We start from the raw sequence: 22624 nt of genomic DNA on the forward strand, positions 1-22624 counted from the left end.
CTTGTATAACGACCACACCCTACACAAGTAACAAAGCGTAACATGACAATCTGCAAATACATGTCTTGGCTATTGTCTTATCATCTTTCCAGACTGCCATCGAAATGCAATTATGATAATAATAAATCTTTGAAAGCTGCAACGCACAGAGGGACGAATAGCTGATCAATGTGAATGGAAACATTTTCAAAAATAGTTACATGTAGCTGATTCGTAAGCAGAATAAATTCAAAGTAATTATGTATCTTCAATGTTTATTGACTTGTGTTCCGGAAATAATGACTTTCAAAAATTAAAATATTTATGATATCAGATAATACATAGCATAATGCTTATTGAATTATCAGGTAATTGATCATCCGATGCAATATTTAATATTGTCTCCATGTCCGTTTTACTCAAGTCAACATGTACGTCCATTTCATTATATTTTTTTTTCAAAACGATTCTTAACAGGCCTCAGTATCCCCAATCACTGAGGCAATATTTTGGAAATAATATTCGTTTCGGTTTTAAAATTTAAAACCCGAGAATTAAATTACAATGTGTTAAATAGTGACACTGCAGCATAAATGTACATTTAAGGTATGTATGTAACACAATTTAGATATCAAATTTGATATGGAACTCATTTACTAGAGTGATGTGGTACAAGTTTGTCGATGCACACGTGTTATCGCACATGTGCAAGGTATGGATTTTAGAAAGAGTATGTTCTAAGCAGCGACAATCTAAAATTAAAATAGAAAAAAAATATAGATAATCAGACCTTTGATAACAAATTGAAAGCACAATTAACAAAATAAAATTATGATATAATATATCACATGATTCTAACCCACGAAAATATTATATGTCAAAATTTCTATAAACATTGTTGTTTTAACGATTAAACGTTATCCTGACAGGTCAATGAGACATCTACAGAAGAATGCAAACATGGAAAGCAGCTACGAGTCCAAAGTCATTCAAGGTCATTGGGTTATCTCACTAAATTGGACTGATCCACATTTATATCAATAAACACTTATATATTGATATAACCACAATCAGTATACTGCTACAAGTAATGTATTCCTAAAATAGACTTTCCATTGATATAATTATAATGATTGTTGTATAGTAGTTATGAAAACGGTAAGGTTGTATGATATACCACCAGCCCAGTCAATGTCCTTTTGCTGCATTCAAAGTATCAAAACAAGATGGCATAACGATATTCACGTTTGATAGGCTTACTCTGGCTTCGAACTTTTTGTAAAGATAGACTGAACAATTTCTTTTATCAGTATAGAAAATTACTACCAATCTTCTATAAAAATCTATTATCAACAACATGTAATACAATACTTCAAGTTGAGTTGGAGCTACTGTCTCTAATACGTTATGACACGGTGAGATTTATAAAATCCATGCTTAACTCGTTGAATAAGAACATGTTTATGCTAATCAGATATCATGTTGCATTTAAATCAATGACAAATAACCTAAATTACTGATGGGTATATTTTATTAGTCATAATATTTCGATCTAGGTTTTTGTGATATCTGTTTTCGTCAGGCACAATGATTCCTTTAAATGTTGATTGATTGTATATATCCTGAGAATACAACGTTTATTTAAAATGCTGAACATTTGGCAACGCGGTGTGCATACAGCATATTTTATGTTTTTCCCCGAACGATGATTGGACCATGTATTTAAGAAAGTTTATATGTGTATATCATTACAACTGGCTGTATGGGTAAACAGGTTCTAATTTAATGTAACATCTGTGAGGTAACATCTGATAATTGTCAAACGAGCCAATGTTCAACGCTAGAATGTCAAAAGTACAGCTACGTAATAGGCAAGCGCACATCTACTGTTCTACCACAAGCTTAATGTTAAGTAAGGCATATTTATTTTTTATCAGGATTTTCTCTTTATTTTCTTATTTTTTTTTTTTGTTGGGGTGGGGGCTTTTTGGTTCTTTCTTTGTTTTTGTTTAACGTCCCATTAACAACAGGGCCATTTTAGGACGTGCCAGGTTTTGGATGTCAAATTATAGATGAAATTTATTTGTATATGGATATTAGTCATCTATTGGTGAAACCGGAGAACAACATGTTCCCTTGCCGTCCGTCCGCCTTGCCGTCCGGGTGTCTGTCACTCCGTCCACTCAGTTTTCCGTTCTGTTTTTGAAAGTTTGTAGTAACTTCAGTATGAGTTACTACATATCAAGTTTGAGGTTAAGGGGTTATAGATCAAGGGCAAGGACAATACTGTTTTTTTTAACAATACACAACATGCTTGTTGTTACATATCCAACATTTTTTTGCTTAAACTCTGGACATTACCCTGTAAAATATAGCTTGGTAAAAGTTTATATTTCAGTTAATATAATTTGTTCTCTTGCTCATGTTGCGTGTACAATTGCATAAAAACCTGTGTAGCTCTCACACTGAAAATGAGATTGCGATACATGGTTCATATTTCGTTTGTTTGATATCAAATTATAGTCATATTATAAATAATTTATGAAATTCAACGATTCGTTTTTAAAGGTGCACGTTCTCTTTTATAAATAACATGATTCACGGCTGAGAGCACGACATACCTAATTTTGTATTATGTGTGTTCTGCACACCATATTCTATCATAATTTAAATATTGAGTATGTGAAAATAAATGTATCAATTGTCATAGGGAAATGGTAACTCCCAATCAAAATACCAGTGACATTCGAATCTAATTACCTGGACCTTTAATTTTGTAACCATAGTGTTAAATAATCAGATTCTTAGCAGACCTTTCCCTTAAATCCCCCCCCCCCTTCAAAGAAAAAAAGGAGGAAGGGGGGGGGGGGGGGGGGGGGAGAGAAAACAAACCAAAGCAGACCCCATTATTTTTTCTACAGTGAACAGTATGGAAAATGAAGTCTGGTAATTTGTGTAAAATGACTTAATTTGACATCACTGGCCAGGCTTAAGACAGGTTTTTAGCTTTTTGTTGTTGTTGTCATTTCCTGTCCTTATGGGCAGGGTATAAACAGTATATGTTTGGGTACTTTATTAGGCAGAATAAAAAAGTATCCGAAGGATGGCCATTCGATGGGATGATCATCATTAATATAAAAAAAAGTTTGATAAATGCTTTCTGAAACAAAATTGGTGGTATTTGAGGCCAAAAAAAAAACCCCGTTGTTTACCCCGGTGATAGGGCTGAGGTAGACTGGGGTCACGTACACTTGTAAATGACACCACTAGTGTAATTTATTGATATTTTAACTATTTAGACTAAATTCATTGAACTTAATCTCTTTTTTTGGTAGAAGGCGAGTACTTTCAATGCAAGAAGGGTGTGTTTTTATAGGGGTATAAAAAGTATCCGGATGTTTTTTTTTCTGACTAAAAAGTATCCGGTTATCTTTTTTAAGGGAATATATATTTTGCATGACACTGGGCCTGAACAAATCTCACATACAGCGAACGATTAAGGAAACTTAAGCTTCCAACATCATCCTATCGGCTAAGGGGACTAATGATCGAATTAATGGACTATACAACAAGAAATTTTGTAAAAACGCGCGTCAAACTATGAAAATATCGCAGAGAAACAGCGAAAGAGGAACTCTAATAGAATATATCCCAAGCGAGCACCATCAACAACAAGAAAACATACTTTTCCACTGCAATAAGAACAACACACTTCTAGAACCTGAAGCTGTCACATCTGCAACAAGGCCATTGTAAAAACATATCGTCCACAACTATACAGCTTAAATAACAATATAGATCAATGTAATATACCAGACTGAAATTTAATATCAATGTATTAATTCCTAATTGTGTTAATATAGATGTTCTGAATGTAGTAATATCAGTATTTGGACTCTGGTATAGAGGACTATAGAAGTCCTGCACCAGAAATAAACTTACTTTATAACATATTTTGCATCGTTGCTGATGAAACTGAATTGAGTGAACTATGTCCTTACCTTCAATACATATATGTATTTATATATATATATGGATATATATGGGGCAAAGAAGTAATTCAAACAGTGTAAACAATAAGGTTTGTTAAATTTTCGAGGCAATCCGCCCCTTTATCAAAACACAAAAAATCACAAATACAATCACATAATATATATAAGAAGTACTGAAAATACAATATAATACAATAAGAATAATAATTAATGTTTTAGTAACTGGAGAAACCACAATGAACCCTTCGGCAAACGTGGGCCGAAGGCGGATACTAGCGTGACTGCATCATGTTCAAACACTAGAACGCTATGCGACCAACGGCAGAGATATTTTGAATTCCCCCGCACGTGAAAGTATTCCGAAGAGTTCAAAGACGATTCGTCCCTAAACACTGCTAGTGGACGACATTGCATTTATATAAAAAATGTTGCATTATCGTCTCTACAGTGATTGATTAAATATCGTGTACAAAGTCTGAAAAACTTTAGAAAAATATGTGTTAGATCATAAGAATTATAGAGCACACGTGTGAAAAAACTGCTACAAATATTTATCAAGACTGAAAATATAAGAAATACGAATGCCGAAGTGTCCCTACAGGACGCTACGGGAAACAGACGATTCGGACCAACTCGGACCAAGATGCTGCTGCATGATGGCGGGAGGCGACTAAATGTGAGTCTCAAAGAGCAACAATGAATAGATGCCCCAACAAGTACAGCAATTATGAAAAATTTAACAAATTGAATAATTAACTACATGAATTGTCAGATATAATGGTCAGATGGAGAGTATATCCAGAAGACGTCTTTAACGTTCGTTCATACCCCGAGGGTAGCAGGTTTGGAGATTGGTGATCCAGTATCTTTCTCTGGAACGACGTTTAGTTTCATTCCAGGTAGGACAGTGATCAATGGCGACCACCTGCATATCCTTCCAACTGTGACTAGGTAAATTGAAATGCCTTGCCACAGGAAAGTCTGGTCTGTTTTGCTTGATGGAGCAACGGTGATTGTTGATTCTGATGTTGAGCTTTGTGCTGGTTTCTCCAACATACTGCATTTTGCATTTTTTTGCAGGAGAGGAGATATACAACATTGGCTGATGTGCATGTCAGTGTTTGTAAAATGTGATAAACACGGTTGTTTATTTCACATTTAAACGTGTCTGTGGACTCAGTGTATGGGCACAATTTGCACGTTTTTTTGCTGCATGTGTTGAAGGAGCCTGTTGTAACGACAGAGGCAGATGAATGTAATTTGCTGCTCACCACCAGATCTCTTACATTTTTTGGTCTACGATAGGCCAATAACGGTGGTTCTGGAAAGATCCGTTTGAGTGCAGCTGACGACTCGATGATGCGCCAATGATTATGTAAAATGGAAGAAATAGACGGCAAGTTAGGATGGAACGTGACAACACAAGGGACCCTTTGTGTCGGAGTTCTGACTTTGTATTCTAGAAGGCTGGCTCTGTCAAGTACCCTGACTTTGTCTAGTTCCCGATCTATCAAAGTAGATTTATATCCTCTAGCAAGAAGGTGTGATTTAAGTTCTGAGCATCGACGTTCGAAGACTGTATCATCGGACACTATCCGTCGGATACGTAGAGCTTGGGAATAGGGAATGCTCTTCGTGGTGTGTGAGGGATGACAGCTGGACGGGCGGAGATACTGGTGCGTGTCAGTTGGTTTGGAATAGAGGTCTGTGTTTATTTTCCCGTCAAGTAAGGTTGAACTGGTGTCTAGAAATGTGTTAGTTTCCGTGGAGACCTCTGCAGTGAATTTGATTGTTGGATGGAACGTGTTTGCGTGATCTATAAATTCATCGAGTGATGTCCGGTTCGAAGTCCATTTGATTTCAATATCATCGATGAATCTGAGCCAGCTGAATGGCTTAATTGGAGCAGATGCTAAAAGTTGGGATTCAAGATGTCCCATGAATACATTAGCATATGAAGGAGCCATCTTAGTGCCCATAGCTGTACCACTGACCTGCAAGTAGTTTTCATTGTTAAACTGGAAGTTGTTGAGTGTGAGGACAAGTGTAAGTAATTCTACTAGACTATCAGTCGATGGGTGCTTATAACCACGGCGTTCCCATGCCTCCCGACAAGCATTAATGCCGTCCGCATGAGGGATGTTTGTGTAAAGAGAGATGACGTCCATTGTAACTAGCAGAGTACCTTCTGGTATGTTGCTGGATGGTGTTTTATTAAGATAATCGGTGGTATCTTTTATGTAAGATGGTAGATTTTCAACAATTGGTCGAAGATGGAAATCGACGAATTTAGAAATTTTCTCCGTCGGATGGCCTATAGAGTTGATAATAGGTCTACCCGGGTTTCCAGGTTGATGGATCTTAGGAAGGAGATAGAATTTCCCTGATAGAGCATTTACGGGACGCAGGAAACTAGCGGTATCTGCGTCTATATCCCCCTTGTTGAGTATTCTATCGATGGCCTCATTGATTAGTTTGGCGTGTTCTTGCGTCGGGTCCCTATCAAGTTTGCGATAGAACGTCTCGTTGGTAAGCTGACGGTTAGCCTCATTGATGTTATCACCCCTGTTCATAATAACCACTGCAGAACCCTTATCTGCTGGCTTGATAACAATCTCCGCATTATGCTTGAGTGCTTTGAGTGCCTGGCGTTCTGATGGCGACAGGTGGCGACGTTCTGATGGCGTTCTGATGGCGAAATATATCTATAGATATATAGATATATTTACATTACGCTTTCATCTTGTAAACATTTAAACAACTGTTTTACGGTTGTGTTTCATTATATGATCAAATGCAAAATTTACAGACTGGAAAAACCGCGGGGAGCATTCATCAGTTCCAATGATAATCCTATTATGTGGCTGTATTAACGGGTTACAATATACTCCCCAACAGTGTACACCCGATCATGGGTAAACATACATCCGGGTACCTTGGTAGACCGCATGGCGACAGATGTCACTGGCTTGTGAGCGTAGTTGATGACATACACATGCAACACATCATCAGAATCAACAACGCCAGACTAGACTTAATCAATCGTTTTAAGAATATACACTGAGAAACTCAGTGAACGATACAACCTCCATAATAGTTCCAAAAGGCAAAAAGAAGATGCCAAATCAGGCCCGCGGAAACTGGTCTAACCCACTGGAATTTCTTTTCTCGTGTATTGGAGTCACTGTTGGACTCGGAAACATCTGGAGGTTTCCGTATATTTGTTTCAAAAATGGTGGAGGTAAGTTTAATATTACATTTAAATTACATGTGCTCGATTTATAGTGTATGTGCATGTCTGTAATACATTATTTTTTCTGAAAATCATTTTATTAAATCTGAATGATAATTGACATCCTTCGGTCTGGATCTTTTTTGGAGTAGTTGTAACGCAAATAACGACGATTTATGATGAATTTTATGACGGCTGTAGCTTGATTTAACAATTAAACTACATGTATTTGATTTATAGTTTATGTGAATGTTTTAGGTACCTTTCTGATAGTCCTACCCACATATGTGTTCGTGCGATCTAGGGGCGTCCTTACAGTATAATCCACCTATACATCCCTACATTGAAAGTGTCTTCGTCACAGTCATATCCTCACATTGCTTTCCTTTATAAGAGATGCTTTTTTATCATTTTTGTCTAATCAACATAGTATTACATATTACATACGTTTCAGGTGCTTTCCGCACAGTCAAATTCACACCCATACGTTTCAGGTGCTTTTCGCACAGTCAAATTCACACCTATGATGTACTTTTAGGTGCTTCCCTTGCAGGCTACGTTTTATGAATCTCTGTAGTTTGTCAATCTAATCCACATTTATCAACGACTTAAGCGCTTATTCACTTACATGTTCCTTTGTTTCAGGTGCCTTTCTCATTCCGTATTTCCTGTTTCTGTTTCTCATTGGCACGCCGTGTGTTTTCCTACAGTTTTCCTATGCGCAATACTCGAATCTCGGACCGGGAAACATTTGGGAATGTTGCCCGTTGTTTAGAGGTATACTGACTTATATTAAATGAATGATGTGGTCATTGCATTTCATTTTTTTTTATTTTCTTTACCAATAATCACAAACGTATAATATACAAAAGTATATGTTATGTCGTATCGTTATTATAAACAGGCTGAAAAAAAACATTGCTTTTATGCAGGCGTTGGCTACGGAATGATGACCCTGACGTTTATAGTTGGAATGTATTATGCAGCCATCTTGTCTTGGATACTCTACTATTTTGGATACTCTTTTTCATCCACTATTCCCTGGGCAACGTGTGATCATGAATGGAACACCGCAATATGTTTCACTAGAACCCGGGTGGCTCTCAACGGAAGCAGAAATAGTTACATTTCAATAAACAACACAACTTCTGATTTCGATGGCTACATTAACATCACACGGAAAACTCCAGCTGAAGAGTTTTGGGAGTAAGTAAACTGTTGTAATATATTCTTTAGAAAATTGAATTCATATCTGAGTACAAATCAATGATGATGTCTTATAGAAATCTAATGATTACGCTTTTAGATGTTTACGGTATTATTATGATGTGATCAATTTACAGTTTATGTATGAGCTCCATATCAAGATTCTCTGAGCGTAGTCTGGGATCAACAAGTTTGACGAATTATGAGTGTCCTTCTCAGTCTATTCGTTTCCAAACGCCCATAATGCCTGTATTTGCAAAGCTACACAATTTGTTTTCACATTCGCTAATGGCACAAAAAGTTCCTAACAAATTTGTTGTTACACCTACGTAAGGATGCTACAATGTACAATTAGAACTCTCTTGCTCCGAAGCACACAGAAAAGGCATCCAGACACATATTTTTTTACTGTACTGGCGCTATTGGAATATTTCATCACAGCCGAATGAAAATGTATCATCTTACATGAACATAACGATGGCAATTCACTCACCCAGTGAATGAAGGGTTTACTAGAGCCTTTCCCTCATTTTGTTGAGGAAGTTGTTTTCAAGCGATTTCACTACTCCTGTGAAGGTATTGGTTACTGTAGCCGCGCCTTTCTAGGCGAGGAAGATGTTAATAGAGGATTCGTGCGAACCTCTAGAGATAGGGTCTACTAGAAACTTCGACTTACTCTGACGGGAAAGTGTTTAATAGACCAGTCAACTAACCATGTAAAGTGTTTACTAGACTGATACTCTGCCTTATCATCTAGTGAGTATTTGGTACTAGACCCTTCTTCTAACCGTGTGGAGGACACGTTAACTAGAGCCTGCGTCTCCCATTATGATGTTGCTCTTCACCTCACCCTGTGGTGGTTGTTTACACCAGAGCCCTCGCCTCATCCTGTGGAAGTAGTTTTTTCTAGAACCGTTGTATCATCATATGGAGGACATTTCCACTAGAGCCTTCCCTCACGTAGTGTGGGGACCAAGATTCTTTATTCCTTGTTCATTTGTGTCTTTCCACTATTGGTTGTATGATGAATTGATGGGTTCCACTTGACATCCATATTGACTTGCAGAATCAACTGCACACATACTTGCCTCGGGAGTGACACAAACTTTCATGTTTTAACATTAAACTCATTCGCATATGCTAAGATGACTTGGTTTTCTGCTTTACTGATAAAGGTATTACTGATTACAGAAACAATGTTCTGCAACTGACCGAAGGTATCCAAACACTAGGAACGATTCGCTGGGAGCTATTACTAGGGGAATTGGCCACCTCCATCGTCATCTTTCTTTGTCTTTTCAAAGGAATTCACTCCTCAGGAAAGGTATCGTTAGAAACTTCAACACATTCTAGAAACTTATACTACAGCATACTATTTGGATACGTACGTATTACTTTTCTTTTTCAAGTACTGTTGCTGTGCACCCCGAAACATTCAGTAAAAACGTTAGTGCGAACAGCAACGTCATCTTTTGTCATTTCCCAATCATGCTCATATATACATAAACTCGAAAACAAATGTTGATTTATAAACTTGGCCTTTATTTCCCGTCGTCAGGTGATGTACGTGATGGCCACAATTCCCTACGTGTTCCTCACAGCTCTGTTGATCCGGGGTTTTACGCTCCCAGGGTCCTTACAGGGACTCAAGTACTACATGGTGCCTCGATGGGAGGAACTCCTCAAATTATCAGTAAATATCCATCACTTCTCTCTGACTTCCAAACTGATTATTCAAATATGTGTCTGTCGTCAAAGTCCAAATAAATTCAATAATGCTTAGTGTTGTGTTGCACAGGTTTGGGTGGATGCCGCAGCACAGACATTCTACTCTCTAAGTCTGCCTTCTGGAGCTCTGATCGTATTGGCCAGCCACAACAAATTCCACAACAACATTTATAGGTAGCGTTATCGAGCTTACTCATGTTTCATTTTTATAGGCGAAATCTTTATTGTGCCATCACAAATTATACTTTATTAACTTTGAATACACACCAGGCTGCTTTATACCATATTACTCCCCTTTCACCGCATTTGATTGGAAACAGCAGCTAGATTCTTCCTTTTAAACCATGTATGGTTTTAATATATGTTAGTGTATGTATATGCCAATCAACTTAGTAGGAAAACTAGTTGGTCTGGTAACTTTAAGTTTATGGACGTCTATTCTTCTCATTACTTAGGTGAATAGCCTCAATAGAAAGCGACATAGTTACCATATTTCAATGGTATGCTAGTTAAACATACATGTAAATAAAATAATTCACTACACTTTTATTAAATCAGAATATTTATGTAGGCTTGGACACCGTGTTGCCAAAGTTCGTAAACTAACGTTAACCCTTCTCAGCGAAACACCCCGTGATGAATTTTTGACAACAAGATTTATTTTTAACAATATAATAAGTAAATATACAGTATATATCGACGCAGAAGTGCATAGATATGTCTACATATTCATATTCTGTTCTCATTTTATCAATGTTGGGTTAGAATTACGGTTTTGATAATGTGGTGGATTTTTTTTAAATCTCAAAATGGAAATCAAATACATAGCAAATCATTTTTATTTTTATTTAATTAATTTGTTAACATTGATGTTTAGACTGAAACTGAAAAAAAAGTAATAATAATCATTTATGAATATTTCATACGCATGATTACAGTAGATAATACAGGATAATTCAGAATGCAATACTATAAGAAAAAATATACCTAATATATATATATAAATATGTATATTTGTTACAGGGATGCTATAATAATCCCGATGTTTGATGCCTTCACCAGCTGGTTCGCTGGATGCGTTATATTTGTAACACTCGGATACATGGCGCAGAAGGCCAACCTGTCAATGGAGGATGTAATCGATCAGGGTATTTAAGTACATTATCACTACATCACAATAATATCAAGGATTTGTTTTGATGTCACCAAGGAACAGTGTATCTAATTAGTGTATCACTATGAGATAAGGGTATTAACACTTTTATCAGTACGGAGTCGATATAGAGACGCTATAACAATTGTTGCATAAGTCAAATAGCTAAAAGCTGAAAATAATAGAATATGATAATTGTATTTTAAGGTCCTGGCGTGGCGTTCATAGTATACCCAGAGGCCTTGTCTACTCTGCAGCTCCCTCAACTATGGTCTGCTCTCTTCTTCCTTATGTTGTTTACAGTGGGATTGGACTCGCAGGTAAAATGTCCAAGACTTCTTATCAAACATCGGAGTGTGTGATAAAAAAATAAATAAAATGTTACAATATTAATGCAGAAAAAAAAATATTAAGCGACATAATAATTACCTACCAATTTAAACATGATATTACTTTAATAGAATCTTATGTTCTTGATGGTTAAGTGCGGGTGAATCGCTTACTGCCGCGAAAAGAATGCAAGCCTACATACCATTTATCCTATCATGTTTCTAATTCATGTAAGTACAAACGATCAAGGCACTGTAATACACAGTTTAACATATGTTTTGTTGACTTGTTACTCCTTTTACATTGGTTTGGTTTAGCATTGTTTAACGTCCAATCAACAGCTAAGGTCATTAAAGGAAGGCCTCCCCTGTGTCCTTGTGTTCGAAATGTATGCGTGATGTGTATGCGTATGTGGTTTAGGAGGCTGCGGTATTTTTGTGTTTGGCTCCATGTGATAGAGCGGAGATGATGCCGACTTTATAGTGCTACCTCACAGAAGCATACTGCAGGACACCCCACCCGTCCACATTATACTGACAATAGGCGAACCAATCATCACACTCCCATAAGGCTGAGCGGCACGCTCATTTGTTGTGAATTGTGCGTTATTTTTATGATGTTATTTGTTGTTGGCAGATTGTTCAAATCCAAATCCTGTACACAGGACTAACAGACAAATGGCCGAGTACATTCGGCCGTCATGGACTATTGACTCTAGCTGTCATTCTAGTGATATCCGGGGTATGCGGTATAGTATTCGTCACGCAGGTTTGTACCTCAGATTATCAATTACCTATTACATTGGAATTGTATATATGATGTTTTAGTTGTCCAAAAGAAGTCAAAAATTAGGTTGCAAGAAATATATTGTGTTTATAAAAACACAAGAACAACTGATTTATTTCAATTTTTAAAATTGCCAGTTTTTGTCCGTTGGAATAAAATATCTTTGGCACATTTTGACCATTCGCTTCAAAATTAAAGATTATAGTCTTTTTCATAAAATTTAGAAGAAAAAAGAACTCAATTTTTCCTGAATGAAAATGTACATTTGTATACTGTTTTTAAAAAAAAACCTGTTTACTAGAGTTATCAGTAGATTTCAGCGTTTTGGTAATTTGAACCCTTCAAATATTCCCCCTTTTTTCAACATTTAGTCGCACGTATCTGTCGATCGATATTAAATCAATTAGACCCTTTTTAGCTACATATGCTTATGTCTTCAGATGGCAATGCTATTCTGAAACACCAGAGGATTCCCAGAAACACAGTACAAAGTAGTATTTAACTATTTAATAACATAAAGGTAGTAATCTTTGGGAACGATTGTTCAAACATGTACGAAATTGAAATGGTTCTATGAAAATGAGGAAACTAAAATATTCGTTAAACAGAATTATTGTACCTTGGTCTTATATTAACTTTATAAAGAAAACATTACAGATCAGACATTAAGATCAAGGACGAAATTGGTTTTTTGCCCTTAATAATGTTTGTAAAAACATATTTTAATATTGAATCTCGTCTTGTTGCTAGTTGTATTGATATCACAAAAACGCAGATTGGGATACATCATAACACATTAAAGGGCAAAAGAAAATCAACAAATATGGTTTTTATATGGATAAATTAGCAAGAAATTTTAAATATCAAATAAATCTAAAAGTTTCTGGAGATGATGTAACGGTGTGAAATTTCTATCATCAATTGTGATGATTCAATTTAATTACTGATTAATCGAAAAGATACACGACGGAAGTTTTCAATTTTGACAAAACGATAGGATTGTAAAATATATGGTGGTTTCATTTCATATATACAGCGTACACTGCTGTATTCGTGTACGATGAAATATCGATTTGTATTCAAGAAATGTCAATTCGTGTTAAAATATATATTGATTTGTATTAAAAAACAAGGCTAAGTGAATATTCGAAAACTGTTTCATGGGTAAACAATAGTGACAACTGTTTTGATTGACTGACAAAAATCATAGCGGATGGAAGAACCGTCAAGTACGGAACTGAAGTGACAAGTTAATTACCATATATATATTTGTTTTATAGCAACGACAAAATAAGACGGTTAGGCAATATGCAGTTCTTCAAATTGTTACCGTTGGTAAAAGATAATTTGCATCTACCATTTGTTAGTATTTGTTTGTTTGTTTGTTTATGTTTTACGGCCCATCGACAACTAGGGTCATTCAGGGCCAAACAGTATACTAACATGTTTTATTTTTAAAGTTAAAATCAGATAAAATTTGTCATTTTTAAAAGCATCCGTATTGTATATTTAGATCATTATGATAAAAAAGTTGGTTAAAAATGGTAAAATATATACATGTACGAATAGATTATGTGAAATAATATGTACGAATAGATTATGTGGAGTTTACCATTTGTTAATGTGATACATCGCTAAAATGATTAAAAGTACACATTGTATTTTTTTTTTTTTTTTGCGATATCACTCCAAAACTCAGTCTAAAAATCTCTAGACAAGGACGTCTTTTTGAAAGACAAATACGCATTTCGTGCAACCGTAACGTTGATTAGAGGAACCGTGTCACACCTTTTGTATGACCCTATGATTTATTGTTTTGTTTTCATGTTTTGTTTTTCCTATGTAAAACCGCCACTAGGAATATACATTTCAGAAGAGAATACATGTCGCATGTTAAATAAGAAATAAGAAATAAAAAATATGCATCAATTGATAACTAATCAAACGGTGGTTGATAGATACGGTTTATCCAATGTTAACATTTCACTGTACATATAATCCTTGATTTGTATGGAATAACTCCCATCGTCTTGCCTAACATTTGATAAAATGGTCAAATAACCGAAATAGAAAAGAATCAAGTTACATATGTAACAAATAAGTGATATAAATAAGTATTTGAAATTAGTAATATAACAAATAAATAATGTAAAACAGAATGATAAATGATATAGGCTGGGAGGTCATTTGACATATTTCTTACTAGATCAGCTGTAGATACCTTTTGTTGTACTTGACGACATTTATTTATAGTCTGTAGCGATATTTTTGTATTATTCACATTAGGGTGGTATGTACGTAGTACAGCTGACAGACTGGTACCTTTCGAGTGTGTCAATCCTGTTACTAGTAGGGACGGAAGTTATTGTTTTAGCCTGGATATACGGTACGTAGTATATATACAATTTTAAACAACTTCAAAAAATCATATCGGAGTAGAAAACCGATGGCCCATCAACGGTCGACTATTAAGACTTATCTTTGTCTAAAAACATTTTGACAATTGTAATAATTATATATGAATGTCTTCGTGAGCTTATGGCATCGCATGATGAGACACGAATATGTCCAGTGAATGTAATGCAGTCGTCATGGACAAGGTGAATCAGTCCAGTAATTTGTTGAAATTGGTGGCAAAAACTGGTAGAATCGATCAGCTAAACTATGCAGAGACGTACATTAGACGATTTGTTGACTACATTATAATACATTATAAGTATACGAACCATTTTTCATCAAATCTGTCGTATCATTACTCAAATGTACTCCAACGAATTATCTCAAGTATTCCTTTTGGGCTCGCTTCTTCAACTCGTTAGGATCAAGACCCATATTTTGTACATAATTAACTGTTCAATTAAAGGATACTTCAGACCAAATCTTGACCAGGTCCTAGCTCCTGTCATTCCTACAGAAGAAGAATGAATTTAAAGGCTTTGGCATAATCCCGTATTAGACCAGGCCCCTCATGACCCTGTGGATCAAAACGATCGTTGATATAATTGCTTCTTCTTCATCCGAGGAATGCTTAAAACCAAATGTTTACATCAACGAAATGTTCTAAATAATTTGCTAGATTTGCCTTTTTAGGTCATGAAAATTTGATGGACGACGGACGAAAGACTACCTTTACGTCAGTTCACTGACTATTCAGATCCGGCTAGCTAATAAAATTTATACGAATTTCCGGTCATAATGCTATAGCCGGAAATAGAAATAATTTAATCAAATACACGACTAGGAAAATGAAGTTTAGAAGCAACAATTTCGGTTTTCTTTCTTTGGTGTCAGTGCAGTTGACCGGTTTCCGTGTTGAATTAATCGTTATGGCAGTATGATTGACTATTAACAGGTACCGACCGTCTCTATAAGGACATTGAGGAAATGATTGGCTACCAACCTAATAAGCTATGGAAGGTACTCTGGAAGTTCGTCACACCGTTTCTCTGTGTTGTGAGTATACATTGTAGCCGTTACTCAATAATATATGTTTGTTAGACAATTTTTAATACAAATCGCATGCCCTAACATGTCGAAAATTTGGTATGGTCACCTTGAACATCTTGTAACTGAGGAATCCCTTGTACACGCGGCACCATTGTCAAAATATCCGCTGAAAACCTGTTGGAAATGGGTGGACTGGATCAAATGTCACATGCGTTTTCTCCTCTAGGCATTGTGGCTGATAGGTGTCATCAATCACCAGCCTGTGTCCTATGGCTCTACATCCTTCCCTGCCTGGTCTATAGGAATAGGATGGATTATCGCTGTCCTTCCACTGATACCCATACCGGTGACATTGTTTCTCACTCTGAAGCGTCAGCAAGGTAGTCTAAGGGAGGTAATATATGTTTTTTACCTACAATATATCAACATTATTAGTAACATGTATAGATTCAGAAAATATGTTCGTGTTGACCAATAGGCTTTGATTTCATGATGTTTATAACATCCGTCACCTTGGCATTATCCATAAATACTTCAAAATATTACCATTACGCGATGCATTTCCAAGCATGTATGAACATCACAGAACGCAATCGAGCGCATTCCTTGCTTATATTTACATGAACTATTATCAAATGTCTGTTCTGTTTCAGAGATTTGATAAATCAGTGAAGCCAACAAAACAATGGAAGCCTGCAGTTTCATCATTCCCTGATGATCAGGAAGTTGAGATGCAACTTTATGAATAAGATAGCTTTATATGATTGACGGACGATTTGTTTGTTTTCATTTAACGGCCCCTCGACAGCTGAAATCATTTATGTGGTGATTGGTGATTGATTCGATAACTTATAATGAACAAATATATGGCAGGTGAAGACAAAATTGGATAAATTTTTCATTTTTAAAAGCATTTTTATAGTATATTTACATCATCAAAATGAATATTGGGTAAAAAAGATGGATAACGCATTAATGAGTTGGAGTATGTTATATATATATATATATATATATCGCCAGAGAGAGTAAGATAGGTAAAAGGACATCATAGTCTATAGAATAGATCGATGTTTTTCAAATATCTAAATAATGCATTCGAATCAAAGGATCTTAATAGAGTTTCTATTTCCGGGACTCGATAGTAATTATCACTGGGACTGCAGTGGCCAAGTGGTTAAGGTGTATCGACACTTTATCATTAGCCCTCCACCTCTTTGTTGCGAGTTCGAAACCTACGTGGGGCAGTTGCCAGGTACTAACCGTAGGCATCTGTTTTTTTTTCTCCGGGTACTCCGGCTTTCCTCCACCTCCAAAACCTGGTATGTCATTAAATGATCCTAGCTGTTGATATGACGTTAAACAAAAACAAACAAACACAATTATCACGAATGTGCATAAATTTGAAACGTTCTGTAGGAAAAATTCCCACTGTAAATAGAGTGTGATATGCATGGAATGTCGGTTGATTGTCTCGTTTTAAAACGAACGAATGAGTAGGACATGTATGTTCTGTGAGGAGCCGGGAGAAGGCAAATTCCTTTGTAAGATTTTTCCTACTATTTATTGTTCGTCTCGAGGGACCAATGCTGTTGCAACTTACCTTGACTGTACAATTAACATTAAATATGAAGATTGTAGTTTGATATTTGTTTGTTGGTGATTTAAAGCATTTGTACGGTGGCTGATTAAGTACATGCAATGATTTTTTTTTCTAAGTTAGGGCCTAAGATAGCTATGTTAGGGCCCTAGGTTATTATGTTATTGCCCAAGATAGCTATGTTAGGGCCCTAGGTTACAATGTTAGAGCCCTAAGATAGCAATGTTAGGGCCATAGGTTACTATGTTAGGGCTCTTGATTACTAAGTTAGGGCCCTAAGATAGCTATGTTAGGGTCCTAGGTTACTAAGTTAGGGCCCTAAGATAGCTATGTTAGGGCCCTAGGTTACTATGTTAGGGACCCAAGATAGCTAGGTTAGGGCCCTAGGTTACTATGTTAGGGCCCTAAGATAGCTAGGTTAGGGCCCTAGGTTACTATGTTAAGGCCCTAGGTTACTATGTTAGGGCCCTAAGATAGCTATGTTAAGGCCCTAGGTTACTATGTTAGGGCCCTAAGATAGCTATGTTAGGGCCCTAGGTTACTAAGTTAGGGCCCTAACATAGAAAAAAATCTTTGCATGTCCTTAATCCGCCATCGTACATTTGTCTTTTGTCTCCTGGTCAACAAGTTCATTGCCTTCAATTCAGACATAGCTCAGAATCAGAAGTAAACTAATTTTGCGTTTATCAAAGATACGAGATAGTTGAACAAAATGGTTCTGTACGAGAGTGTTTTTAAGATATCGTAACTGTAAATTTTGATGAAGAGACAGAGAGTCAGACCAAATGATTGTTTTTTAAATGTAGTGTAGGATGCTTGATCACAGTAACATTGTTGTCATGCTGTTCACTGTCGTCAATAGGAACGAAATATATGGCCAGTTTGCAGTTCAAGGCAGGAAGCCTATTGGTCCGTGTTACAGATTTAGGCGTGGTGTGATGGCAGGTCACTTGACTGTATTGACGGCTGGGATAGAATCCGATTGTGCTGGTCAGCACCCTGCCTTTAATTTTCGTTGGTGTGTCTTTTTTGTTGATTTTGATTTTGTTGGTACTAATGATGATGCTACCTGTTTGGTAGATAGTTTCGGAGGTTATTCAGCGAGACCGATTCTCTGGTAATGATATGGCTAAACATATGTCATTTAAATTCATATATTGTCGATGGAGCCGGGCTTCGACTATGACTAGTCAATGTGGTTCTTCGACATCAGACACAAGGATTTGCTTAAAGCACTGAAATACTTTCTTTTAATTTGGGGTTTTGTGATCAGATTTGTATTGGTCTATCTAAACCTTCCTCCAATATCATCACTCTGTATGTGACGTGACGTACATGAGGGATATAGATGGATTTTACTACGCGTGAGCGTATTGTTGTGAGAATAAGGGATAGTCATTTGTGAGATGCAGTTAGATTCAAATTAACAATATCAAAAAGCAAGTCAGACTGAAGAGGGTTCTCCAGAAACAGCTCACAGATGTTAGAATGATTATGGTACGAGTCTTACAATAAGTAGTACGCGATCTTGAAGCTGTGATGTACATGTAATGGTCTGGAACTGAGAAAAGTAGCATAAGTTTATCTCATGTGACTCTGACTTCGATATTTAAGGTATGCTGTTCAAAAAGTCTTTTATAATGTATAATCAGCAACATGAATAATTATGCTTTATTTTATTTTACGTGCCTCTGTTATGGTGTTACATTGTTAGATTGGTGAAGTCCATGTTAAACTCGAAGCATAAGAACATTGTTTTCCTAAACAGAGATCACGGCACCTTTAAATGGATGATAATTAACCCAAATTACTCTAGTGTATCTTATAGTAGGTTTGTATCTTTTTTCGACAGTCCCAACGATTCCTTTAAATGTTGATTTAATCTATATTAAGACCAAGGAATACAACATTTATTAAATATGTCGAAAATTTAGTGACAATATAGTTTATATACAGCATATCTTTTTTTTTTTTTTTTTTATTTATTTTATTTTTAAGACATTATCAATACATAAATATATAAAAGTCACACACACAAACGCACATCGATTCCAGTATGACTGGTTTGTTATCAACATATAGTCTTAATATCATCTTCAATGTCATCATTACTTATATTTTTCATCATCATAGTCTCTTCATCCCACTTAAACATTAAAATATACAGCATATCTTATATATATATTTCCGAACAATGATTTGATCATGTATTGTAGTAAGTATAGATGTGTATTCATTATAACTGGCGTTATGATTAAACATGTTTTAATTTTAAGGTAAAATTTGTGAGGCACCATCTAATAAATGTCAAACGAGCCAGTTTTCAATGCTAGAAAGTCGACAGTGGAAAAGTGCACACGGTTTATATTTTAATTTATGGAAATATATTCTGTTGCATATGTTGCGTGTGCAATTGCATAACAACCTACGCAATTCTCACCTGAACCTGATACAGTGGTAGATGGTTTAAGTTCTGTTTATTTGCTATTGAATTCAAGTCACATCATTAAAATGAATTAAAATATTTAAAGGTGCACGCTCTTTCTTTAAAATGGCATGATTTAGACCCAGGGTACGATAGATGTAATTTTGTATTGTGTGTACTATATATACAAAATGGTGGTGAAGTGTGTTCTGTGTACCATACTCTGTCATAATTGGAAGACTATCAATCATATGTATTATTACTGTGTGTATCAGATGATAGATGTATATATTTAAAAATAGTATTGGGTAATAATAAATTCCAATCAAGAGACCAATGGGTTCTTTTTTCACTCTTTGTTATCGGTATCATATACGAATGATGGTATTTATGGCGAACGCAGCAATATAGCATCAACCGGAAGTCTGTTATTTTGACAGCACCCTTTTTACCTGAAAATATCTCTACATACACCATTGATCGCTTTGATTTATAAAGTCAAGATCCATATCGAGGATAGAGAAATAAAATAAATTGATTCTGATCCTTGATTATGTATATATTGATTGATTTTTGCATAGAACATAACTTGTCATATTCCCTTAAAATCCTGCATTCAAATTTTTTTTTTTTGAACGGCCTTGTTTTGTTAATAATGCAGGTCACCACTGTCGTCAATGAATAGAAAAAAATGCATACATGTGATTACTGTCCCATACTTAGCATTTCCATGGCATTAACTTGCAAAACATGTTTGGGTATGTTTACTTGTGCAGTTTATTTTTCCAAAATATGGAAATATATTCAGTAGCACGTGTTGCGTGTATAATTACACACCTACCTATTGAATAATTGCACGAACACTACGATAGGTTCAGACGATAGATGGTACGTATATCATATCTTCTCTGTTAAACTAAAGTTATATACACACATTTCAAAACATTAAAGCGAGCGAAATCGTCAATAACACTAGGCATATAAAGAAGAAGAAGTAAACACCTTTTTATTCTTTTTTATTATTATTATTTAGTTTAATCGTGAAGTTAATTATCATGTAAACATGATTTGGATACACAAATTCTACGTGGTAAAAATGGATTTATGCAAATTAGTAAAAAGTTACGATATTTATCTTGGCCTTTGACCCTGTTACCTTTACGTCTGACTCAGTGATATTGTCTATTGGTCAGTTGACCAAATGCTTAATTCTGACTAACATTGTTTCATGGAAGATCAGTGAAAAGGTACAAAAAATATCTTGACCTTTGACTCAGTGACCTTGATTATTAACCTAGCAAATCTTAACTCCTTGTTTACTTCTGACCAGTATTGCTTCAAAATGTTCCTAAGTGAAATGATAGAAAATGAAACTTGGCATCTTAACCAGTATCCTTGATATTTGTTCAATTTAATCATTGTTTAATCCAACAAGCTTGACTTCATGGTGTCATCACAAACTGTTCATCAGCAAAGATAGAAAATACAACAGACATTTCCCCATTTGACCTTGACTTTCTTATCTAGTTCCGCCATGTTTTCTCGACGTGTTATAAGAACATATTCATAAGCAAACAAATACATATCTGTCCTGGACCTTTCGATCTAATGACCTTGATCTGTCGTTATGTTACCATAGTGTTCACTTTTATATACATACTAAACTTCTTGACCACGTTTCATGCAAATCGGCCAATAAATGCTATCAATATCAGCCGAGAACAAAATGATAGATTGACGTCCTTGTGTATGTCAGCTTTTATCGTGTCGAGAACATCTTTTCTTTAAATTGGGCAAGAAGCGTGCAATTTTGTGTGTACACCAGTTGCATTAATCAACGTTCAGTGCCTTAGATTTAAAACATAAACTTTTCCTTATTGACAGAGCTATCTCCACTTGTTCAAATGTCTATTGTCCACCACCTGCCAACCCGTCATATCGACTTTTTTGTGTTACACGCAAGGGATAAGATTTCATTTGTGCGCAGTTACGTTTCGGTGCATCGAGAACATAACATACTTGTATTCCGATACACAGGACATGATATACGAAAACTGACATCACCAACTATAATGATAGTTTCGGAGGTTATTCAGCGAGACCGATTCTCTGGTAATGATATGGCTAAACATATGTCATTTAAATTCATATATTGTCGATGGAGCCGGGCTTCGACTATGACTAGTCAATGTGGTTCTTCGACATCAGACACAAGGATTTGCTTAAAGCACTGAAATACTTTCTTTTAATTTGGGGTTTTGTGATCAGATTTGTATTGGTCTATCTAAACCTTCCTCCAATATCATCACTCTGTATGTGACGTGACGTACATGAGGGATATAGATGGATTTTACTACGCGTGAGCGTATTGTTGTGAGAATAAGGGATAGTCATTTGTGAGATGCAGTTAGATTCAAATTAACAATATCAAAAAGCAAGTCAGACTGAAGAGGGTTCTCCAGAAACAGCTCACAGATGTTAGAATGATTATGGTACGAGTCTTACAATAAGTAGTACGCGATCTTGAAGCTGTGATGTACATGTAATGGTCTGGAACTGAGAAAAGTAGCATAAGTTTATCTCATGTGACTCTGACTTCGATATTTAAGGTATGCTGTTCAAAAAGTCTTTTATAATGTATAATCAGCAACATGTATAATTATGCTTTATTTTATTTTACGTGCCTCTGTTATGGTGTTACATTGTTAGATTGGTGAAGTCCATGTTAAACTCGAAGCATAAGAACATT

The 22624-nt window shown here is 35.8% G+C and overlaps 2 protein-coding genes across 2 annotated transcripts; one reads left to right on the forward strand and one right to left on the reverse strand.

Moving 5' to 3' along the window:
• Positions 1-716: 716 nt before the first annotated feature.
• Positions 717-6921, reverse strand: LOC117344779. The gene is made up of 3 exons (XM_033907604.1): positions 6907-6921; positions 5258-6676; positions 717-731 (listed from the first exon to the last, which is right to left on the reverse strand). The coding sequence occupies exons 1-3, from the start codon at positions 6919-6921 to the stop codon at positions 717-719; spliced, it is 1449 nt and encodes a 482-aa protein (XP_033763495.1).
• On the forward strand, positions 6920-15331 carry LOC117344781 (sodium- and chloride-dependent betaine transporter-like). Its single transcript, XM_033907605.1, has 9 exons — positions 6920-6942; positions 9601-9733; positions 9968-10102; positions 10208-10311; positions 11161-11285; positions 11498-11610; positions 12257-12388; positions 14693-14792; positions 15270-15331. Exons 1-9 carry the CDS (start codon positions 6920-6922, stop codon positions 15329-15331), a joined length of 927 nt encoding a protein of 308 aa, XP_033763496.1.
• Positions 15332-22624: the final 7293 nt, after the last annotated feature.

This window comes from Pecten maximus, chromosome 16, assembly GCF_902652985.1.
Source record: "Pecten maximus chromosome 16, xPecMax1.1, whole genome shotgun sequence".
NCBI classification, from domain to species: domain Eukaryota; kingdom Metazoa; phylum Mollusca; class Bivalvia; order Pectinida; family Pectinidae; genus Pecten; species Pecten maximus.

Bases quoted from the DNA above. Each gene is read 5' to 3' on its own strand.
- LOC117344781 (XM_033907605.1), top strand. From the start codon at position 6,920: ATGGCGACAGATGTCACTGGCTT. The intron at 10,103-10,207 runs GTAAATATCCAT...TGTGTTGCACAG, and splicing joins AGGAACTCCTCAAATTATCA to GTTTGGGTGGATGCCGCAGC. The intron at 12,389-14,692 runs GTTTGTACCTCA...TATTCACATTAG, and splicing joins GTATAGTATTCGTCACGCAG to GGTGGTATGTACGTAGTACA.